This window comes from Semicossyphus pulcher, unplaced genomic scaffold (assembly GCF_022749685.1).
Source record: "Semicossyphus pulcher isolate SPU_LCO1_2020_fin unplaced genomic scaffold, fSemPul1.0.p SCAF_28, whole genome shotgun sequence".
Classification (NCBI taxonomy): Eukaryota; Metazoa; Chordata; class Actinopteri; order Labriformes; family Labridae; genus Semicossyphus; species Semicossyphus pulcher.
This window is the reverse complement of record NW_027211702.1, coordinates 1,976,551-1,998,542: the sequence shown is the minus strand read 5'-3', so window position 1 is coordinate 1,998,542 and position 21,992 is coordinate 1,976,551. Positions and strand designations below refer to the sequence as shown.

At 40.8% G+C, this 21,992-nt stretch overlaps 1 protein-coding gene across 2 annotated transcripts in view; it reads left to right on the top strand.

Moving 5' to 3' along the window:
• Positions 1–21,992, top strand: part of lrrtm4l1 (leucine rich repeat transmembrane neuronal 4 like 1) — a 57,710-nt gene that overhangs the window by 12,671 nt on the left and 23,047 nt on the right. Inside the window, exon 2 of one of the 2 annotated variants that reach the window (XM_069677183.1) lies at positions 11,753–13,383. In XM_069677183.1, coding sequence (XP_069533284.1) covers positions 11,753–13,383 — 1,631 coding nt within the window. Of the gene's footprint in view, positions 1–11,752; positions 13,390–21,992 lie in introns of those variants that run through there. The other variant, XM_069677184.1, reaches the window with a different exon arrangement.

The following is a 21,992-nucleotide window of genomic DNA, read 5'->3' as shown; positions in this document are numbered from 1 at the left end:
CTGCGTATAGACAATATAAGTCCAGTTTGCATTAATGTAACGCATAGTCCGAATTATAGACTTAACACTCGTTAAGTGTTAAGTGACTGAGGGGCTGGATGAGAGTCCATGTCACGTGGGGGGGTGGAGGGGGGTCGGGGCCTTGTTGACGAGGCTGGCAGCAGAGGGGAAGAAACTGTTCTTGTGTTGGGAGGTTTTTTATTTGCTTTCTTATGTTTCTTTCTTATATGTCCCCTTCTTTCATTAGCATCAGAACATATCCTGGGTCTATCATAAAGCTTTCTGTTACTCCTCTCTGTGGCTAAACGGTTGCTGGTGTGCCAGTTCCAAGAATCATGACTTACAAATGAGGTCGTAAAGACTAGATCTGGTCATTTCACCCTGCTGTATTTCCCAGTAATGTCTATTTTTTGCCCTATGACTCCACCACCCACACTAATGCAGAAATAAGGGTAGTGAGGACTTGCACTGAACAAACTGGGGCACAGGTTGGGGTTAAACAAATGTCATGCCTCCCAAATAAACCAGCTTCTTATTAATATATTGAAACACTCGTCTCCAAGTTAGACCAAAAGTAAACACAGACGGTAGCTTCCTGGAACGGCTATAATGGCTAACTACATCGAAAAATGCATCAAGGTCAGCTTGCCGGCTGAATACCCACTCTGCTTCATCTGCCCATACATACAAACCTAAGTGTCAGGCATGCTTTCAATGCAGTTGTGTGTTCTGCTAGGGAAAATTATAGAAGTTTATCTAGTGGATTATTATTAGAATGCCAGCAATTAATTCCATTGTAACAGAACACAGACAACAATCTAAATCTAATGGACGAGGCAGAGGAACAATGGAACTACAGTGGACCATCCTGAAAGATGATCTTGAGAAACTAGTGCCGCTCTCCACACTGGGGAGGAACACTTTTGCTGAAGATACAGACGTATTGTCAGCTCTGAGAGTATGGCCCTTTTGCTCTGCCATAGCCTGTAGGTCTGGTCTTTTCCTAGGCTGCTACTTATGTGTCCTCCCTCAGATAATGCTAGAAGGAAATTGTTCCATTGCATCTGGGTGCAACTGACCAGTTCATCTAGAATGCATTTTAGTATCAACTGTCCCATTCTTCCTTTGTCTCACTCTATCACTGGCTCTCCCCATTGCACAACATGCTTTCTCTTGTTAAGTTTGGTTTAGTAGCTCTTCTTTATCTTACACCACACATCCACTTACTAACTAATAAATACGATTGTTTTTGTTCTCAGTACTATGTGGGTTTCCATCCTTTAATCATGTCACGAGAACTGGATTGTGACACTCAACACACTGTTGTCCTCCAGACTTTATTTCACCTCCCCAAAACCAACAGGCACAAAAGACTGAGGCTGGCTGAATCAAAAGGTCAGCTCTCCATGCGGTTAGAGAAGTGACACTAAAACAAAAAGAATGTGACATGTATCTCCTTCAACTTTCAAAGTAATCAGAGAAATCCATCTCCTCACGGTGTCATTAAAGGATAATAATTGCACATTATGTCATTACCGGAACTGTCATTATATTCTTATAAAACTTGCAGGCCTTCATTTGCAGCGACTTCTCTTGCATAAAAACACGCAAAATCTATCTACCCCAGCCTCACGCATTTTAATACTGTGCAAGTTACCATTAATGTAGATCCCTCTGCAGTAAGGCCTTAATGACTGTTCCAGGCCTCTACTTTCTTTGTTTACTGTCAGACTAGGAAACAAGCATTTGAAATGATGAATGTAGAAATTATGTATATGTGGAGAGCAGGCGCATCCAGCTTGCCCCCATGTCGTGTAGCACAAGTCCTCGATTCCTTGAATATCTACAGTTGAGATGAAAAGTACAAACCTTGTATCAGCCACACAGCGATGAGCTCAATGGCAGCATCTAAGGCATGAAAAAAAAGAGTAAAACCTGAGTGATGCCTGTGCAGAATACCACATTTAATGATCTGATAATCAATATGTACTACAAGTGAAAGTCTCTCTTCATTCTGCTCTGTAATGCCTCTCATGGGAGCCTACAATACACAAGGTCAGTGGGATTTTATCAATCGCCTTTCTGAGCAGAAGCACATGCTGAACTTATGTGTGCTCATTAAAGATGCCGACATGCGAAGGCGTCATTGAGCCAATGGCTATTGTAAACTGACGTGTTCTGCTATCTAAAAAAATACATATTAATCCCTTTATTTTTTTATTAGGGTTTCAAGCTCGCAGGATACCAAATTTAGGTTTAGTGATACGACACAGTGAGCCATCCCTTTGGGGTTTCACAACAGACGCTTGTAAATGCTCCAAAGGGATTATCATTTAGGGAACTGATGACTGTGTACAGTGCCATGGATGCTTGGCCAGTTCACGGAGTACCTAGTGATCGAAGTGGCGGTGCATTTTATTGCTTGGAGGACTCGAGGGATTTATTTATAGCACACATTTTCACATAGCCAGTATCGCCACTCATTCTCCAGTACTCACTATAACTTTTTTTCAAGGCATTTTCTACTCCAGCTTTTTTCTGCAGCTCTACTCAGTGTCTGCAATGTGACTGCCCAGAGGAGGAGATCCATTAGGACTGTGCATTTGGACGCTCTGATGTGTGTCATGTTGTACAGAAGATACGAGCTTTCAAGCAGGATACCACGCAATGTTTGCATTCATGCAATTCCATGAATACAAACTGTCCCAATCCCAAGTTTAATATCACACTGTAATTATTTTTTGCCGTGTTCCACCCAAACGCAATAACTGCTAAAAAAAAAGACAAAACATGAAATGTATTTATAAATTGACCAGAACTTTCAAAAGATTTCTTTGTCCTTGCTCTTGTTTGGCAATTAAATGGCAAAAAAAACAACCTGCCTACGGAGATAGAGCATAGTGACTAACCAGTAGGTTGTGATTAAGGCAGATGATGTGGGAGAGAGTATGTTTGCTTCCCATTTACCATGAAACTGTCACAGTGCTGTCCAACACTCCACAAGTTGTGGTATAATGATGCATAATGATGTGCTCTGTGTACGACATGCCAGACTATGGAGAAACAGTGGGTTAGCAAACATAAATGATGAGCCGTACATAAAATACATATGTCTTGGAGCTTGGCTACACATGACAGTTACATGTTGAAGTCTCTAATGAACATTTAGAAAATGCATTATGAAGTATTTTATTTACTGTTAATTTACAGCTTTTTGAGGGCGTGATAACAATGCAAACACTGCGCAAATGTATACATTTACATCATCAATTCACCCATTTTCCATCATTATTATGGTCTCCCTCGGTCTGCTTCTCTGTCTGTCAGTCCCTCCACACTCTTCTGGGAAGCTATTAGTGTTTCCAAAACTTATGTTTACAGAGTTGCCCATTCTGCCTCCAATATGATGCATTTCTGTTTTTGTATTCATGTCATTCACTAGCTGTCATTTTATAAACCTTGTCCAAAGTCAGACAGTGACTGCTTGCGAAACAAATTTGGGTTTAATGTGTATGTTCTTATACTTTGCTTTTTGGTAGGACCAATTTGAGTGTTAGACCTTCAGATTACGGACAAAGTGAGGACAATTTGTCTGGTCCCTACTTCTGTGAAGGGCTGTTTGGAGGAAGGAATTGTAGAGGTTAGTATTAAATTCAGGTTAAGATTAGAAATAGGGTTTATGTTAAATTTGTAGTAGTGAGGAGTTCAGTTAAGACCTAGGACATGCACTTTGTCAGTGAGAACCCTAACAAATTTGTCAACTCCAAGCGAGTACAGCTCTGTGGGCACCCAACATTTGGTCCACTGTTCATAATGGTTCATTCAATCAAAGTAAGTAAGAATTAATCCTTATTATTAAACATGAGGAATATGATTCCCCTTAATTGTCCATATGCATTTTCCAATGTAATTACCTGCAGCAAAATAAACACTGTATTTTCAAACCACAAAAGTCCCTTCCTGTATAACAATCACCTTCACACACAGACAGAGCCTGGGTAATTTACCAAATGATAGTTCTCCTAACACTCAAATTACAAATGGCATACCTGTGGCAGCATTTATTATAAAAGGCTATTAGGCTTTGAAACCTACTATAATATAAAGAACCTAATTTGATCCCTGTTGCTATTAGTGCTTTATACATCTTCACAATGCTGCTTGTCATCCCTGCCTTATGCACTCCCTACTCAGAAACATTGCCATGTCTGTATGTCGAAACAAAATTAACATCCTCCCTCCCCTTATACCTTTGTAGACTGACTCCTCATTGTTAAAAGTCAGATCTGTAGCTGTGAACAGCAAAGCAGCTGCCATGAAACTTTACATAATAACAGAGAGGAGCCTGCAGGGAGGTAAAGGTGCATTTGAAAGCAGCGCTGACATATGAACATCCTTAGTCTGATCATTACTCAGAGTGAGATCAGATGAGAGCCCGGGGTCAAGGATTTGTCCCTTGACATATAGTGCAGTCAGAATGTATTAGAACAGTGACACATCTTTTAATCTATCGGCTCTGTACTACAGGATGAAGAAATTGTAAAGTTAAACTAGATAATAAGATTAAATGCCAACGGTAAACTCTAACTTCCGAAGTGCTTACATCAGTCGACTGACGAGGACATGCAAGAGGCCACAATTCTATGCGCCCTTTTGTCCACCCGACGCAAAGTGCGTAGCGCGATTGTCATTGCTATCTTCTGCCCAGCGCAGTCGTCATTTTCACGCCCAGCACCTATGTTATATAAATAGCAAGTGATATTGCGCCACCGTTAGTGCCCATGGGCGTATTGGTTTTGAAATGAGGTGTGGTCAGGCAAACCGGTGGCGCATTGCTATCTTTTTTTTTTGATCAAGGTCTTTTTATTTCGGTTTTACAATTTACAGTTTACAGTTCAACATAGGTCCAACAAAACATAAACAGGACAGTAAAAGCAGAAAGCCAACATAGTTCTTACCAACGACTCAAGATAGTAACCCATCTGGGCTACACCAAAAAGCGCAATGAATGGAGATGGCGCAAGCCCTTTCCCAAAAAGCTTAGGAAAGGTCTCAAAGATGGACTGCCAGAAAGTGTCAAGCTTCTGACATGTCCAGAACATGTGTAAGAGAGTCACTGGATCCCGTCTGCATCGATCACACGTGGGGTCTATGTCAGCTTTGATCTTAGAAAGTCTGACTTTAGACCAGTGCAGCCAGTGTACAATTTTGAACTGAATAATAGCATGTCTAAGACAAATGGAAGAGGAAAAGATTCCCTGTATTATTTTGTGCCAAGTGTCGTCTGTGATTGGTTCATTTAAATCTGTCTCCCATTTATTTTTGAGGCGGTCCAAAGGCGTCAAGTTATGAGAATACAGTATTTCGTATATCGTACTAAAAGTCCGTTTTCTAACTAGTTTACAATCAAAAACTGAGTCTAACAGACAAGTTGGAGGACATAAGGGAAAACATTTAAAGTTAGAGAATACAAAATTCCGAAGCTGCAAGTATCGATAAACATGTGATTTGGGAATATGATATTTTTGTACCAACTGTTCAAAGGAGGCGAAACTGCCGTCAATATACAGATCAGACAGTGATACCATACCTCTTCTGGACCACCTATGAAAGGCCCCATCTATTAATGATGGGATAAACATGATTTTTTGCAATTGGTGTAGCCTGAGATACATCTGTAAGTGAGAAGGATCTTCTAAACTGGTTCCAGATCTTGATTGAGTGTAAAACAACCGGGTTAGAAGTAAAGTTAGAAATGGGCTGTGTAAATGGCAACTTAAAACACAGTAAGGCTTTTAAAGAAGTGGAATTTACAGTTGCCCCCTCCAGATTTAGCCATTCAGTGTCAGTGTCATTATCATTACCCATCCAATATAGCAACACTCTAATGTTAACCGCCCAATAGTAATACAAGAAATTAGGGAGTGCCATCCCTCTCATTAAGCGAGGTCTCTGAAGTACACTTCTTTTTATCCGGGGTGGTTTTTTGTTCCAAATGAAACTTGATATCTGATTATTTAATTTGGTAAAAAAATATTTAGTTAAAAAAACCGGAAGACACTGAAATATATATAAAAACTTAGGCAGTATACTCATCTTTACTGTATTAATTCTTCCACCCAAAGAGAGAGGCAGGGGACCCCGTCGTTCAATATCCTGATTTAAATTTGATAACAGGGACTGATAGTTCGCAGCATAAAGATCTTTATGTTTATCTGTGATCCATATGCCGAGGTATTTTAATTTTTTAGGGCTAATTTTAAAGGGAAGTGAATTCAAGGATGTCTCACCATTACTAGTGCCAAAAGGCATCAGCTCGCTAGTATTCTCGCTAGCTCGAGTATTGACCCTGTAGCCGGATAATTTGCCAAATTCCATTAGCTTAGGAAAACTCGAAAGGGGTTGTGATATATATAGTAGCATGTCGTCTGCGTAGAGCGAGACTTTATGCTCCTCTCCTGCTCGTTGAATTCCTTTGATGTCAGTATTTTGTCTCAGAGCTAGAGCTAGGGGTTCCATTGCAACCGCAAAAAGAAGCTGCGAGATGGGACATCCCTGCCTTGTGCCACGTTTAAGCTCGAAAAAAGGGGACAGATTATTATTAGTATGAACAGCGGCTATTGGAGATGTATATAAAAGTCTGATCCACGATATGAACTTATGGCCAAACAAAAAGATAGCCCCACTCCACCCGGCCGAACACCTTTTCAGCATCAAGTGAGAGGACTACCTGGTGGAGAGGGGCTATAAAGGATGTTAAAAAGGCGTCTGACATTGAAAAAAGAGTAACGATTGTTGACAAAACCTGTTTGGTCAGGTGATATAATTGAAGGAAGAACACCCTCCAGTTGGCGTGCCAGAACCTTGGCAAGGATTTTTGCATTAGTGTCAAGGAGAGAAATTGAGCGAAATGAATTGCTCTTCAGGGGTTTTTTCCTTTTTTGAGAGTTACAGAGATAACTGCTTGGCGCATGGTCAGAGGTAAGGTCCTAAGTGAAAGTGATTCTTCATAAACTGACAGTAGTAAAGGGGCAAGTTGGTCTGAGAATGTTTTGAAAAATCCGTCAGATAGCCATCCGGCCCTGGGGACTTGCCACTTTGCATAGATCTGATTGCAGATATCATCTCCAGGGCCGAGAGGTCCTTCTCCAATGTATCAGCTATGCTTGGGTCTACGAATGGAACATGTAGGGATCTTAAAAAATCCTCCATCATGGAGGGTGTTGTTGAAAGTTCTGTTTTGTATAATGATTGATAAAAATTTTGAAAACAGGAGTTAATCTTGAAGCTATCTGTGCTCTTCAAACCCTGTTCATCCTTGATTGCAGGTATAGTCTGATTGGCAGTTCTTTGTCGTAACTGATGAACGAGAATTAGTCCAATTTTTTCCCCATGTTCGTAGCATCCGTGTCGAGATTTGGAGTGGAGATATTCAGCCTGTCGTGTTGCTAGGATATCAAATTCGGTCTGCAAGGACAGACGCTTTTTCATCATGTCAGCAGGTGGTTTATGGCTGTATAACATATCTAGTTCCAGTATCTGATCTGTTAGCTCTTCAATTTGTTTTCTTTTTATTCGGACAGTAAGAAATGATTTGGCCCCGTAGATATGCTTTTAGAGATTCCCATATAGTTAAACAGGACATTCCTGGCATTCTTGATACTAAGGTATTTCTTGATTCAAGAAATAATTTTATTTCAGATGAAATAAAATTGATAAAAGACTCTTCTGATAGGAGAAGAGGATTAAGTCTCCAAGGGCGGTAGCCATACTGTGTGTAAGGAATGCAGATTTTCGTGGTTAAGGGACCATGATCTGAAATGACTATGGCTTCATAATCACACTTGGTTACAGAAGAAAGAAGTCTTTTATCCAGGAAAAAAGTATCTATACGAGAGTAGCTTTTATGAACTGGGGAGAAAAAGGAGTATGCTCTAGCAGTGGGATTACGAAACCGCCACACATCCGCTACACCATGTGTTTTAAGAAAAAGCTGGATAGTGTGTGCTGATTTAGACAGAGAAGTCTTTTTGGAGGAACTGTGATCTAAGATGGGGGAAAGTATGCAATTTATATCACCACCAAGGATAAGATGGTGTGATGTCATGTTTGGTAAGCGACAAAAATTGGATTGGATTGTCCCAATTTGGTGCATAAATATTGGCCAGGATGACCGGAAATGAAAAAAGCTGCCCTGTCACAATAATGTAGTGCCCTGCAGAATCAGAATCATAATTAGTCATTGTAAATGGTATATTTTTATCAATTAGGATGGCTGCCCCCCTAGTCTTTGAGTGGACATTAGAGTGATAGACTTGTCCTGACCATCCTCTCTTTATTCGGAACAGGTCTGTCGTGCGCAAGTGCGTCTCCTGAAGAAATGCAATATCGGTTTTTAGTTGTTTTAAGTGTGTAAATACCTTTTTACGCTTAACTAGATGGTTAAGTGACTTCACATTCCAACTCACAAAGTTGACTGAGAATCCATCCAGCCCTCTGGTAGAATTCGGATCAGTCATAACCTACTGAGTGAGGGATGCCATGCGCTTGAAATTTACATCTGGCTAAATTAACAGAAAGGAAGAAAGACATAGAAAAAAAATAAATCAACACAGTATCAACTCAGTACCTCAACACAGTCTTGGAAATAGTTAAGTTTGGCCACTATCGCTCGTGGTTTCCCGCCGGTTTTTCTTGGCACCAGACTTCTGTGTGAGTGGTCAACAAGCACCTCTTTATCCAGCTGTAGCACTTCTCACAGCAGCTTTGACCCAGATGGCGTGGAGCTCGATCCAGTCGTCTCAGGCACCCCCAGTATTCTGATGTTACAACGCCGCGCTCTTCCTTCCATGTCCTCGACTTTGTCTTGAAGCCCTGCCACCTCCGTCTTCAGGGTATTTACTGTGGTCTGCAAAGACACCAGCCTGTCTGACCACGTTGACATTCCGGTCTCCATGTCTTGGATTGTGGTTTTCATTTGGTCGATCTCCGAATGAATCGCCGCCGTGTTGTTTTTTTACTTCTGCTTCTGGAAGTCGCAGTCTTCAGCAAGTGCGCTTTTCATTTCTGATTTTATCAACGCCCAAATTTCAGTTTTCAGCGAGAGAAGAATCTCCGATTTCAGGAACTCGGCATCCATCTCTGGTTTAGCTGACCGTGGCGGACCGTTTTCAGAGCAGTTTGGTTGATGTTTTAATGTGCATTGTGCTTATTAACTTAAAATAAAAAAGAAGTTCGACGGGAGCTCAAACAAAACACGTCTGACTCCATCGCCAGCTCAACAACGCCCCCCGCATTGCTATCTTGACGACGCAGAAAGCAACTGCGCCATAGACCAAAAAAAACCTGGTATAAAGTCTATGGCGCAATCTGTCGTTGCTATTTGCTATTATATTATATCAACCAAAGAGGTAAATTTATTAACATACTCAAACATAACTTCCTGTGGCACCGGCTATCGTGCCCACAGATATTAAAACACTGTCCAGTGTGAATTACGCACGCAGGAGACAATACAGCCATGCGATCCAGAAGGAAGTAAATAAAGCCTACCTTTCTTTGATGGTCAGCACACAGAACTTTAATAAACATAAGATCCTGTCCGTCTGGAGATTTAAAAAATTAATGCTGTGCCTCATGTGTAAATGTACACAGCGTGCCTCTTTTCATGTTCGTTTCTGCTGGGCAGTGGGATTGCTTCAGTGGGTTTAACATCAATCTGTGCTTCAATGTGTTTTTTTTCTGCATGTTCAAAGATACAGTGGAAAGAAATAAGTTAAACATGCCGGTCGGGCCGGGTTTGTATAAGAAGAATTACCTACTGAAATCTACTGTGTAAATAGCAACACACGTGCCTGCAGGTGCCCCTGGGTCTTACAGGTAATGAGAGCTGACACTCTGATTGGTTTGATTCATGTTATGCCAAAAACACACCTATGAATAATCCAGGGACTTGAGCCAACCTCTTTGCGCCTTGCGCCTCGGTTTGTGGCCAGATTATGCGCAGTCTAACTAGCAAAAGTGTGTCAGACGCCCTAAATCACTTAGCGCCATGCGCTTTAGACTGTGCGTCTTCCGCCGTCTAAATAGTGCCCTTAGACTGTTTAGTCAGTATGGATATATCAACTTATTGCAGGAGTTTGAATTCTCAGTTATTGCAAAAACATGGATGGGGCGCCGGTTTAGCTCAGCGGTTAAATCAGCGGCCATATACAGAGGCTATAGTCCTCGATGCCCTCGGCCTTTTGCCGCGTGTCATCCCCACTCTCTTCCCCTTTCCAACACTATCCACTGTCCTCTCAATAAAGGCATGAAAGGCCAAAAAAATAATCTTTAAAAAAACATGGATTGTAAAGGTGAGTCAGATGTCAAGACACTTACATTCATAAACTTGCGCAATATATGATCAGTCAATTCTTGAATAAATGAAATGTGACAGATCAAAAATTTGAGTGAGATAATATCTTGTTCATGTTTCAAAGGAGAATGCTGCAATTAAAATTGATAGTTTTCACTGTAGATTGTCAACAGCAAGCTGCAGTTGTTCAGTGTCCTTGGAATAACAATAGAAAGTGTGTCATCTGCGTAGAGGTGGTCACAGTCCAGAGTTAACAAAAACTCTAGGCTGGGTTATACAATGAACTAATTGGAGTAATTTTAAACAGAATAAATCTGAAGCTGAGGAGCATAAAATCCTCCTTACCTAAAAGAACAGAAGAACTTTTAGCTTTTGTTGAATTTGATAGAACGATTTGAAAAGTCAGTGTACAGGTCAATGTGCTGGAATCTTGACGCTTAAAGGATTTAGGGATTATGGCACTGCCATTACCAAAGTTTATTTTTATAATAATCAGATATTTTAGTGGAGGTTTGTTAAAATGTCTTTAAATAGGGGAAAGTGGGGTCATGCTCATAAGAAAAAGGAGATTTTTTTGTTATTTAAAAGCCTGTGAGTGTGTTGGTATGTAAACCCTTCACATGTTTAATATGTGTTTAATATATGAACTTTGAAAACCAGCATTGTCACAGGTGGTTATGGGAAGACTTAAAAGTACCAATACTAGCATGGACTGGTGTGGCCAATTTTTTTTTTCCAAAATGCATTATTTTACATTACGGTTTCATGATATAATTCTTAGGCTGCGCGGTGGTGCAGTGGTTAGCGCTGACGCCTCACTGCTAGAAGATTCCTAGTTTGAACCCCGATCGGACAAAGTGGGCCTTTCTGTGTTGAGTTTGCATGTTCTCCCTGTGCATGTGTGGGTTCCCTCCGGGTACTCCGACTTCCTCCCACAGACCAAAGACATGCTCGTTAGGTTAGTTGGTGACTCTAAATTGCCCTTAGGTGTGGGTGTGAGCGTGAAAGGTTGTCTGTCATTATGTGTCAACCCTGTGATTGACTGGCGATCAGTCCAGGATGTACCCTGCCTCTTGCCCAATGACAGCTGGGATAGGCTCCAGTCCCCCGCAACCCTGAGCAGGATAAGCGGTATAGAAAATGGATAGATGGATTTTATTCTTAAATCATTCTTATATTTAAAGCATCAATCCATCCAGTTTTCCCTTCATATGACTCATCTCTTTTGGTACTTTCACCAAACCATTTTAAATCTGTTTGAAAAGTTGTGAATGTTTTTTTGCCAAAGAGGATGCTAGGTTTTTGATTTGTCTTTGACTTGTCTGCAATGTGACTTGACCTTTAGTAAATCCATCAAATTCCTTACTTCTCTCTTTATCTTATATTCTCTTATAGGTCCATTGCTGTGTGATGGACGACTGACACACCTCCTCTTTCCTCTGCTCCTCCTCCTGCGGGCTCCCCTGTTGTTCAGCTTTGTTGAACGCACCTGCCCTAATAGCTGTCGATGTGAAGGGAAAACTGTCCATTGTGACTCAGCTAGCTTTTTGGATGTCCCAGAAAATGTCACTGTAGGCTGCCAAGGCCTCTCCCTGCGCTACAATGAACTGCACACCTTGCTACCGTATCAATTTGCTCACCTCGGCCAGCTTCTCTGGATATACTTGGACCACAATCAGATTTCAGCTGTTGACAGTCGGGCATTCCAGGGAGTTCGCCGGCTTAAAGAGCTAATACTGAGCTCCAACAGGATCAAATCCCTGCACAATTCAACATTTCATGGAATTCCCAATCTTCGCAGTCTGGACTTGTCCTACAATAAATTGGAAAACCTGCAGCCAGGTCAATTCCATGGCCTACGAAAACTACAAAACCTACACTTGCGTTCAAATGGTCTGTCCAACATCCCAATTCGAGCATTCCTGGAGTGTAGAAGTTTAGAGTTTCTGGATTTGGGCTACAATCGAATCAAGGCTCTTACGCGCACCACCTTTTTGGGGCTACAGAAGTTGATGGAGTTGCATCTGGAACACAACCAGTTCTCACGAATCAACTTTTTTCTGTTTCCACGTTTGGCCAATCTTCGATCACTCTACTTGCAGTGGAACCGCATTAGGGTGGTCAACCAGGGCCTTCCTTGGACTTGGTATACACTGCAAAAACTTGATCTGTCTGGGAATGAAATCCAGACCCTGGATCCAGCTGTATTTCACTGCTTGCCCAACCTTCAAGTCCTCAATCTGGAATCCAACAAATTGTCCAATGTGTCCCAGGAGGCAGTGTCAGCATGGATCTCCCTGACCTCCATCAGCCTAGCTGGTAACATGTGGGATTGTGGAACTGGCATATGCCCACTAGTGGCTTGGCTGAGACATTTTCGGGGTACTAAAGACACCACTATGATATGCAGCAGCCCAAAGTTTCTCCAGGGAGAAAAAATTATGGAAGCCACAAGGGACCATGGCATTTGTGAGGAAACTGATTACGTTCTGACTGAAACCCCCTCACCAATGTCAGAGCTTATTTCTGAAGCAACTGCTGAACCCACCTTTGCCCCTACTAGCGGATCTCCACCTTTGCCACCAACCCACACCTATGGTCCTCTCCCACCTTACAGACCTCGACCTATTCCTCATCCTACCTTTCCAGGTCATTTGAGCAAAGATCCAAGAGACTCAGTTGCTCGCACTAAACCCACTCACATACCACCCCCAGAGATGGAGCACATGACTCTGCACAAAGTGGTGGTGGGCAGCGTGGCGCTCTTCTTCAGCATGTCTCTTCTCTTGACAATTATCTATGTGATGTGGCGGCGCTATCCAGGTGCAACTAGGTTGCTGCAGCAGCGATCCATGGTGGGGCGGAAGCGTCGCAGAAAGAGTCCAGAGCCAGAGCAGAACCTGAGCACCCAGCTCCAAGAGTATTACATGAGCTACAACCCTGCTGCCACACCAGAGGCATTGGAGGTGCTAGGCAATGGCACAGGTTCCTGCACTTGCACAATTTCTGGCTCCAGGGAGTGTGAGGTATGATCCATCGCATCAGCCTAAAAATACAATCTCAAAATCAAAATACAAAGGCTCAACAGAGAGGTAAATCCTTTATCAAATATGCCCTGTAAAAAGACACTGTTGAATCACAGTTAAGCTCCCTTGACACTTGGTTCATAACATGCCTGACTACAAATGTTAGATGTCTCCAATTATTCAGGTTGTACTTTTGAAACCTTAAAGTGGATAATGGAAATAAACGCATCTGATAAAGGGGAAGAAATCGATCTCATGGGTTCAGCCTAACACATTAGAACAATGCAGTACTGTTTTTGTAGTTGTCTGATCTAGTGTTGCTTTAATAACTGTTCTGCAACACAGTTTTTATTAACGTTTATCAAATTATTGTCAAGATATTTAAATTATGACATTATCATGTAATGTTAACTCTAATGGACAATGAATAATTGGACATTCTCTAACTATTTTGAACACCTCTCACCTCCAGCATGGCATGGCTTATGCATGTTTAAGCAATTTGGTTAGCAAGTGTTTGTAAGTACTTTGTGTGTATGGTGTGTCTGTTTTTTGGAGGGTTGATGGTGGGAAAATGCAAACTTACAAATTGCCATAACTCCATTCAGTTTGTGCAAATTCACAGCAACGGTGGATCAAGTGCATTTGTATTGATCAGGATCTTACAGTCTTATCACATGGCATAGTGTGGGGGGTTGCTTGAGGGGCCTTTAAGACAACAAAAAAATTGTTAACATATTCATTACAAGGTTGACATCTATCATAGTTGACTAAGGTTTGTGATCCCCATGGTCTTGTGTATGGATGTGCCCTGCAACTGCCCTTCTATGGGCTGTTTCTCCGGAACAGAGCACACTCTCTCCGCTGTGTGGGGAGATTTATGGTAATCTGCACAGAGGCGAGGCCCTACGGTAATCCCGAAGCTTATGATGTGGTTTATATGTGGATCCCTCCGCTGTGATAAGGAGTATATTTATAAACCAGGGCAATTACAATCACCCGCCTGGTAACTCAGAAATGCAGGTAGTCTTTGTTTAATCGGAAGTAGCATGCTTTTTAGAAAGACAAGGCAAACTATACACAATGGGTGCACACCTATAGTGACCTCACCAAGGGGTCAAACTGAGTTCAAACATTTGCTTTGCCAAATATTTGTCAGTATAAAGATGTAGGAAGCACTAACCAGATTTGTTTAATAGCATCTTAAACTGTTCTTTCAACTCCATCTTCTGTAAGTACTATACTAGAAAATCATAGTGCAAAATGTTCTCATACAAGTGAATGGGAAAGTGTGTCCAAACTTTTGACTGGTACTGTATGTGTACTCTACATTTCTAGCTCAAAATCTAGGTATATTATTGTTTTAAACCTATGGAGTGTCATATAAAACCCATGAGCAACTGTGTCAATGAACTGCATGCCCTGGGCTAGAGTCTTACCTCTCTTATTCCTACAAATTATTACATTTACATCATAAACTCCAACATTTGGAGCTTTTGGAATGGAGTTGCTGAATAATAACTAGATAATAGTATTAAAAGGCAGTGGTAATGAACAGTATTTTGAGACAGAATTGATTTCTTGGGGTTCCCCAGACTTAATAAATACATAAAAGTTTTTCACTTATCATGCCGACAGGTTTCTGTACATTAAATTGCAATTTGTGTTTTCAATCTTTATGCATATCATTTGTTAAAGCAGCAGCTAATCAAGCAGTCAGTGATTGGGGGCTCTCTCTGATTAGACAGAGCAATTCAAAAGCTCGTGGTGGTGGTGGTTAAATGGCGAAACCCATTTTAAATCTAAAGCCTATTAGCATCCCATTCAACCTAAGTCCTTTCAGAAATTCAGCTGTTTTACTTTCGCACTTCCACAGTTAAAACTGGAAAACCTCCTCTTGGCAGGGAACAGAAGTTCAGATTTTACAAGATGAGCTGCTGCTTAATTTAGCGTGCGCCATTGAACTCATCCAAAAATCACCAAAAACACATAAAAGAGTAATACCTTTGGTTTTGTAAACAGGGTCTCTGAGCATAGTCAGTGACATCTGTCCAATGCTGAGCTAATCTCCTGCGATCGAAAATGACGTTGCAGAGTTTTCTTAGAAAAAGCAAATCTAGGGCTTGTTCAGTGTGGGAAACAAGAACAAAGGCTCGCCAGAGATTAATAACCTTGCTTTAACATCAAATAATCATGCTCTTGAAGAGTAAAGCCACTGTTTTTAGTGCTTTGATATTTTATCCAGTTTTGTAACCAATGTTTATTTAAGTTGACTCCTTGTATGTTCTTCTACATGGCATGTATCTAATGGCTATACATAACTGACGTTGGCCTCTTTGTTATCCTTTTCTTCCCCCCAATCCTTAGAGGAATTAGCTTGTAGCGTCTAAGTTAGCTGCTTCGCAGAACCTAGAGAAAACATGTTTTTTAGATGTATTTTTAAAGAAAATAAAGACATTAGGAATGTTCCAAAACTGTCATTTATGCATAATCAATTTGAGGCTGCTGCCATGCTCTAAGATAAATACAATATAGTATGTCACAAACAAATTCACATTATGACACGCTGGTTTATTTTGGGACCTAAAAACAGGCCCAGAAAACACTCAGAGACCCAGGCTCAGGCAGAGGTATGTACAGTCCTGTTCCTGCTGTGTTAGTCATACATCTGGCAACCAGTACTCAGCTTGAATGCAATTTGCTACAAAACAAAAGCAATGTTGTGATTCTCTCTTCTGACACGGCAACATTTCAGCAGCAATCAGCGTCAGTGCGTTTTCTCCCTCTACATAACCTTAATCCAAATCTCGTCATCTCAAAAACAATCTGTCCTTTTCTGTATCATTGAAGAGTGTCAGCAGCGGTTTGTTGGCCGTTTGGAGGCTGGGTGTTTCGACACAATTTCTTATTTCATTCTTTTAATAATTGAGAAGCCGGTGTAAGCCTTGTTTTAGTGTGATGAAAGGGAAATCTTGCTGGCCGACACAGCTGGCTGTGCCTTTTATTACGGGCCTGTGCAGTGCCAGCAGTCCCTGTGGATGGTAATGTGGAAGAACAAAAGCCAATACAATGCATTTACCCTGCTGTGGCGAGAATACACGGAGGTATTGTCAAGACTGGTGCAGAATTGTGTCAAAGCCCACCAGGAAAATCTTTTTTTCACATTGGTACGAGAGGTTTGTGGCTGAAAATCCAAATGCGAAAGCCCCTCTTAACCAAGGCAGGTGTTATCGTTTACTCTGGCTGATTAGACATCTGTTCACGTTGAAGTTGGTGGCAGCTATCATACTGTAGTGAATGTAAATGTGAGCAGATGAATGGGAAATACAGTTCTTCTCAGGGGAGTTCTTGGGACTATCTGATAGCTACAATATCTCCTACTCCAAGAAAAACGTACAAAAGTGGGAACAAAATAGTCCCCAACTGACTGAAAAGCTATCAGGTCTAGCACATACAGAACATTCTAATCCGCTAATTAAAAGGAGCCTACAGTATATTATTTCTATCTGGTAGGGCTGATGGAGTAATTATTTTACAATCAAAAATGAGATTTAAAAGAGTGCAACATTCAAATCATCAGAGTATAACTTGCATAATTAACTGTGCTGTAACACGTGGGGGTGGGGGAATAGATTGAGAGAAATAAGAATTGAGATTCTTGTCTTCTGTGATTTTAAATCAATTTAAAGATTCCAAAAGAGGCGTAGTTAATCTTCAAAGAGGGACAGTGTTTGTTCTCATTTTGGATTTAAGAATTTGATAAGTAGCTTTGCAAGATGAAAGTACATCATCACCCAGAGACTAACATAAGAGAGTGGATCACTGAATTCCTGCACTGACAAACAAGCCAACAAACCAGCACACATGGTACGATTGATGAAAACTCAGCCAACTCTGATTCGGCAAAAGGACATAAATTAGTTCTGCTGACTCACGTCTGTTTCAATTTGACAGAAGTGCTACCGTACAAAGTAGTGGGTAATGATGGATTTCCCTGGTAGAAGCCTTCAGGCACAGAGAGAATTTTCTACTGCGGGGATATAAAAACATTTAAGACACTCTTTCCCCCTTCCTCCAGAGCCTGTAGATCAGCTTCGTGTTTCACTTATTCAGCCACTGGTGCAAGCCAGTACGTTAACATAACTATTTCATGTCATAGCGTATGCAGGCAGAAAACTGGAACGTCCTTCAGATGATCACAGTTAACTGAAATACAAAGCTGTCTACGCCTACACAGTTTCCTCTCAGTTTTATTGTTTAGGTCAGAGAGCATTTTCATCAGAAACGGTTAGTTGAAATGCCTTTTATATTTTATATTGCTCTTTAGTTAAATAAAAACAGGATTGAAAAACCCTCAGAGGACTTGAAAGAGAAGTGCTGCCTCATTGTATCTGATTACAAACATGTATAAACCAATCCTTACAATAATTGCAATATAAATCACAGTTTAATATTGAACAGGAAAATCGCAACTCACCAATTCCTATTTTTGACTTACAAAATACGTTACATGATAAAAAAAAAACAACAACAGGGTTATTCAGGATACACTTGGATTTATCTGCTGTGACCTCAGTGCGAGCAATGTGGCAGCACCATCTGGTCGCTTGCCCTGTTGGTCCCCATTCTGCAGTCATGGTGTCATGCCGCATGTGTAAGTTGTCTAACCTTTTCCACTGAGAGATGTCTAATCAGACAAAACAACAGTACACAGATGGAGATGAACCATATTTAGAAACTTTAAAATATGTCACATAGATAATTGCAGGTAGAGAACACAGTATGATTGCAATATGATCATAAGATGACACAATGTAATAGTCGGCCATTTAACCTTCTAATCATTGACTTTAATGTTTTACTAGATCATTTGAGGTCAGAGTGATTCTGAATTCACATACAGTACATACATTTTACATAAGCTTATAAAAGATAGAGATGTGTAATTTATACACTGATAATGAAAGTCAGTAGTAAAAAAAATATGCTTGAAGAACTTGACTCTTTCAGAAAGAAGAGGCGTCATGCGGAGCTTCAGAGGATAATTCATGACACTGGATTCTTGAAATATTAAGTCCTTCATTGACAACTTCAACAAAGCACACTGCATGGTTAAGTGCTTAACATGGGTCAGATCTCTAGATGGCACATACATGGAGCTTATTGTATGAAGACTTCATGCTCACTTTGATATTATGGCGTGGACTCTAATATTTTTTTCACAACATAAAAATCCATATTACTATTTAATGAACTATTGAATAAATCAGTGTTGGAATACTAATAACAGTATAAAGTTTAATTGAGTTTTACATTCATTATAGTTTCGGACTTTGCATGTGTGGCCCCGTTATGAAAGAGCCTCAGAAATTAAGAAACTGTCTGTTACACTGAACCAGACCTTACAGGAAGTACAAGAAAGACTGCAGGAGATACACTGTGTAGGTTGGATATTGGCACAGGTTTCTGATTGGTCAAAATTGTAATAGCTTTACCCTCGTAAGTTAACTCACGGAAGTAAATTGAAATAAATCCACATTGTCTCTTGGCTTACACATGGCACACAGACAACAGGGTCCTGGGTTAAAGTCTTGTGTTTGACTCTTCCAACGCCCAAGTTCTTCACTCTTTATGTTATTACAGTTTCTTATCAGCTGCAGTTATAATTACTATGGGAACTAGAGGTCGCTGTCTCATAATGAACTTAAGAATGTGATATAATAAGTTGCTTGCATAGATTACTTTTATGTAGGAATTTTTGTTAGAACGATCTGGATGACCGACTCTAACATTCAGCACTGCAATTTGAACATCAATGTTCCATCCATTGAACATTATCTATTTTCAGCTGCAAATTTTCAGTATGATGATGACTTCAATTGACTTGGCATTAACATTCTGTGCTCCTTTTTTTTTTTTTTTTTTACATTGAAAGGGTAAGATAAGTGAGATAATTGGAGCAAAGTTAAAGAAAACCTCAGATTCTCTTCCATTTTGGCTTTGAGTGGTCGGAAGACTAGAAAATCATACAGTAAGTAGTAAGTACAGTCCACTAAACCTCTTCCCCATTACAATCCTTACTACTCCATTATGATGAAAAAGAGTCCTAGTTAATTTACCTGCTAGAAAGCTATGTTACATGAACATGTGTGTTACAGTTTGTGGCCACTTACAACATCTTCTGTCGTTTTTAATGGGGGAACTAGTTCAGCTGTTACACATGTTCGGGCATTCACTGATTAGATGACTTTCAAACACCACCATCCTTGTTAGTGACGTAGTTGTCATTTCAGACAGAGCACTGAAGACGGAACAGCATGGTAGTCTGTAAACTTTGCAAACTGAGTGTCAAAAATGACCATAAATCACAAAACAGACTGTGATGGAGTGCAGAAGCTCGAAAGTAATGGAGGACGGTGTGAACCCAGACAGTGTGAAGCAGAGCATGCGCTACTTGAGTCTGTATGAAGCACATAAGCTCTCTGCTTCGGAGACGTCTGTTAGTGAGGTCTGATAAACCACTTTTGAAACAGACGGCGGTAACTAATAGCACTGTCTGGGGGGCGCTCGGTGGTGCTCTGGGATTTAAAAACTGAATATGAGCCAGTTGCACACTTTCACTTTCTCTCACTGTGTGGAAATGTGACACTTTCAAAACAGAAAGCCATTAAAACATCTCTCTCTTTCTGCCTCCGTCTATCCAACTTTCTCAGATCATTCATGTTGGATCTCTCTAAATAATATAATGAAGAGAACGGTCTCGACCTGCTCTATTTGTAAAGTGTCCTGAGCTAACTTCTGTTATAATCTGGCTAATCTAAAAATTGAGTAAAATTGAGTAAAAACATGAGGCACAGGTTAATCAGAAGACTCATTAATGGAGATTGTCAAAAGGCCAACCTTATATGTCAGTATTCCCTGCCGGCCTAATATTATTGATATCTACATTTTCCTCTCATTGAATCCCTTTGAATGCACCGTGCAAAGTGTTCTGCAGATTACATTAAGCATCAATGGCAATCTTGCACGATGTTCTGCTGAATCAGTCACACCAGTAGTGTCAAGTGTTAATTAACCAGTGGGAGAACGTCCATACCATGCCATTCCCAATGTGTAACCATTGTTAGACAACCTAAACTGACAAAAATTGATCGGTTCCTGTAAGCATTGCAAGGAAACGGTAATCTACTATGGCTGAACAAACAAGGAAAAGATCGATGACTACACATACAAAAACAAATTCGACGCTCAGATTAAGTCAAACAGTCTACAAACGAAAGCGAGGAAAATCAAGAGTCAGAACCATGACAAAGGGAGCCAGCCGTAGACCGATTATCGCCAGTGGGTGGCGCTCAAGAGCACAAAACTGAAATATTCGAGATTGTATTTTTAAAGAGGATTATTAATTAGAGTTCAGTAATAATTTATACTGTTCACAAGTCTATAAAGTCCATGACACCCATTTCCTGTGATCATTAATCTGTTTGATAGATGGAAATTGAACAACAGCATGTATACCTTTGAATATACCAGTTATAGGATTAAAACAGCTCAAACAAGCACAAAAGCAATGGAAAGAAATCATCTTTAACTAACTGAGGTAGTCTCGACAGAAAAATCTGATTTGCCAGTTCGCGTCCCTCTCGGGTCTTTTCTCTTCTCTGCCTCTCGGAGATTCTGTGCCTGCACACGTCCTCTCCTCAGACAGCTTTGGAAAGAAAGAAGGATGTCACACATCTCGCCACAGCGCTCACTTTGCATGTCCCCTGGCTAATTTCCCCCCCTCAAGTTCCGTTCCACTTGACAGGCGTTCGTCCAAAAAACATTTAGAAGAACACTTTCATTTTCCGCTCCCTCTCCCCTTTACCTCATCAGTTTTACGGAACCATTTAAAGCTTAAGTGCAGGCACGCGGAGAGAGATCTCAATGAATATACAGTAGGTCTCATACTCAGTATTCCAGTTAAGTCATTTGCTCTCTCACTTTTCTCCCCCCTCTCAAATTCTCCCTTCCAGGCACAGAAACAGCAGCTTTTAATGTGTGCATCATGGAATCCTCTCTGGCCCTAAATTATTAAATTCATCATTTCTGTGATCAAGCAAGATGGAGTTTTTAAAGATTTAATTTTTAAGAGGTTTATTGAAATCTTTCTGTTCTTGTTCGATGCAGTGTCTAAACTCCCAGTGGGTTACAGTCGAGTGGGAGCTGCATCATGCTGCTGCTGTCAGCCAATAAATGAGCTGCTATTAATGGCAACAGGAGGGCTAATGAGGGCAAGACTTAGTTTTTCTTCGCTTGGCTCAAGTGTTTTTTCTGGTTGACAAAACAGAGCACAACATCTTACTTTATCATCGTTTTAAAAACGTGGACGTGAGAACAGCTGCCTGGGCGACAATGTCGGCAAAGCTCTTGGTGAGAAATGTTTCCACTTATCCAGTGCAACAACCTCTTAACTATCTCAGAGGGCCAATTTCATGCCCTCTTCCCTCGATTGCTGGGTCATCCTCAAAATGACTCCCCCATGCAGAGGCTGAGCCGGATGATGATGCACGTACTGAAATGGTGTAAACGTTGCTCTTCACCCCAGGCACTTCTCCCTATCGCACATG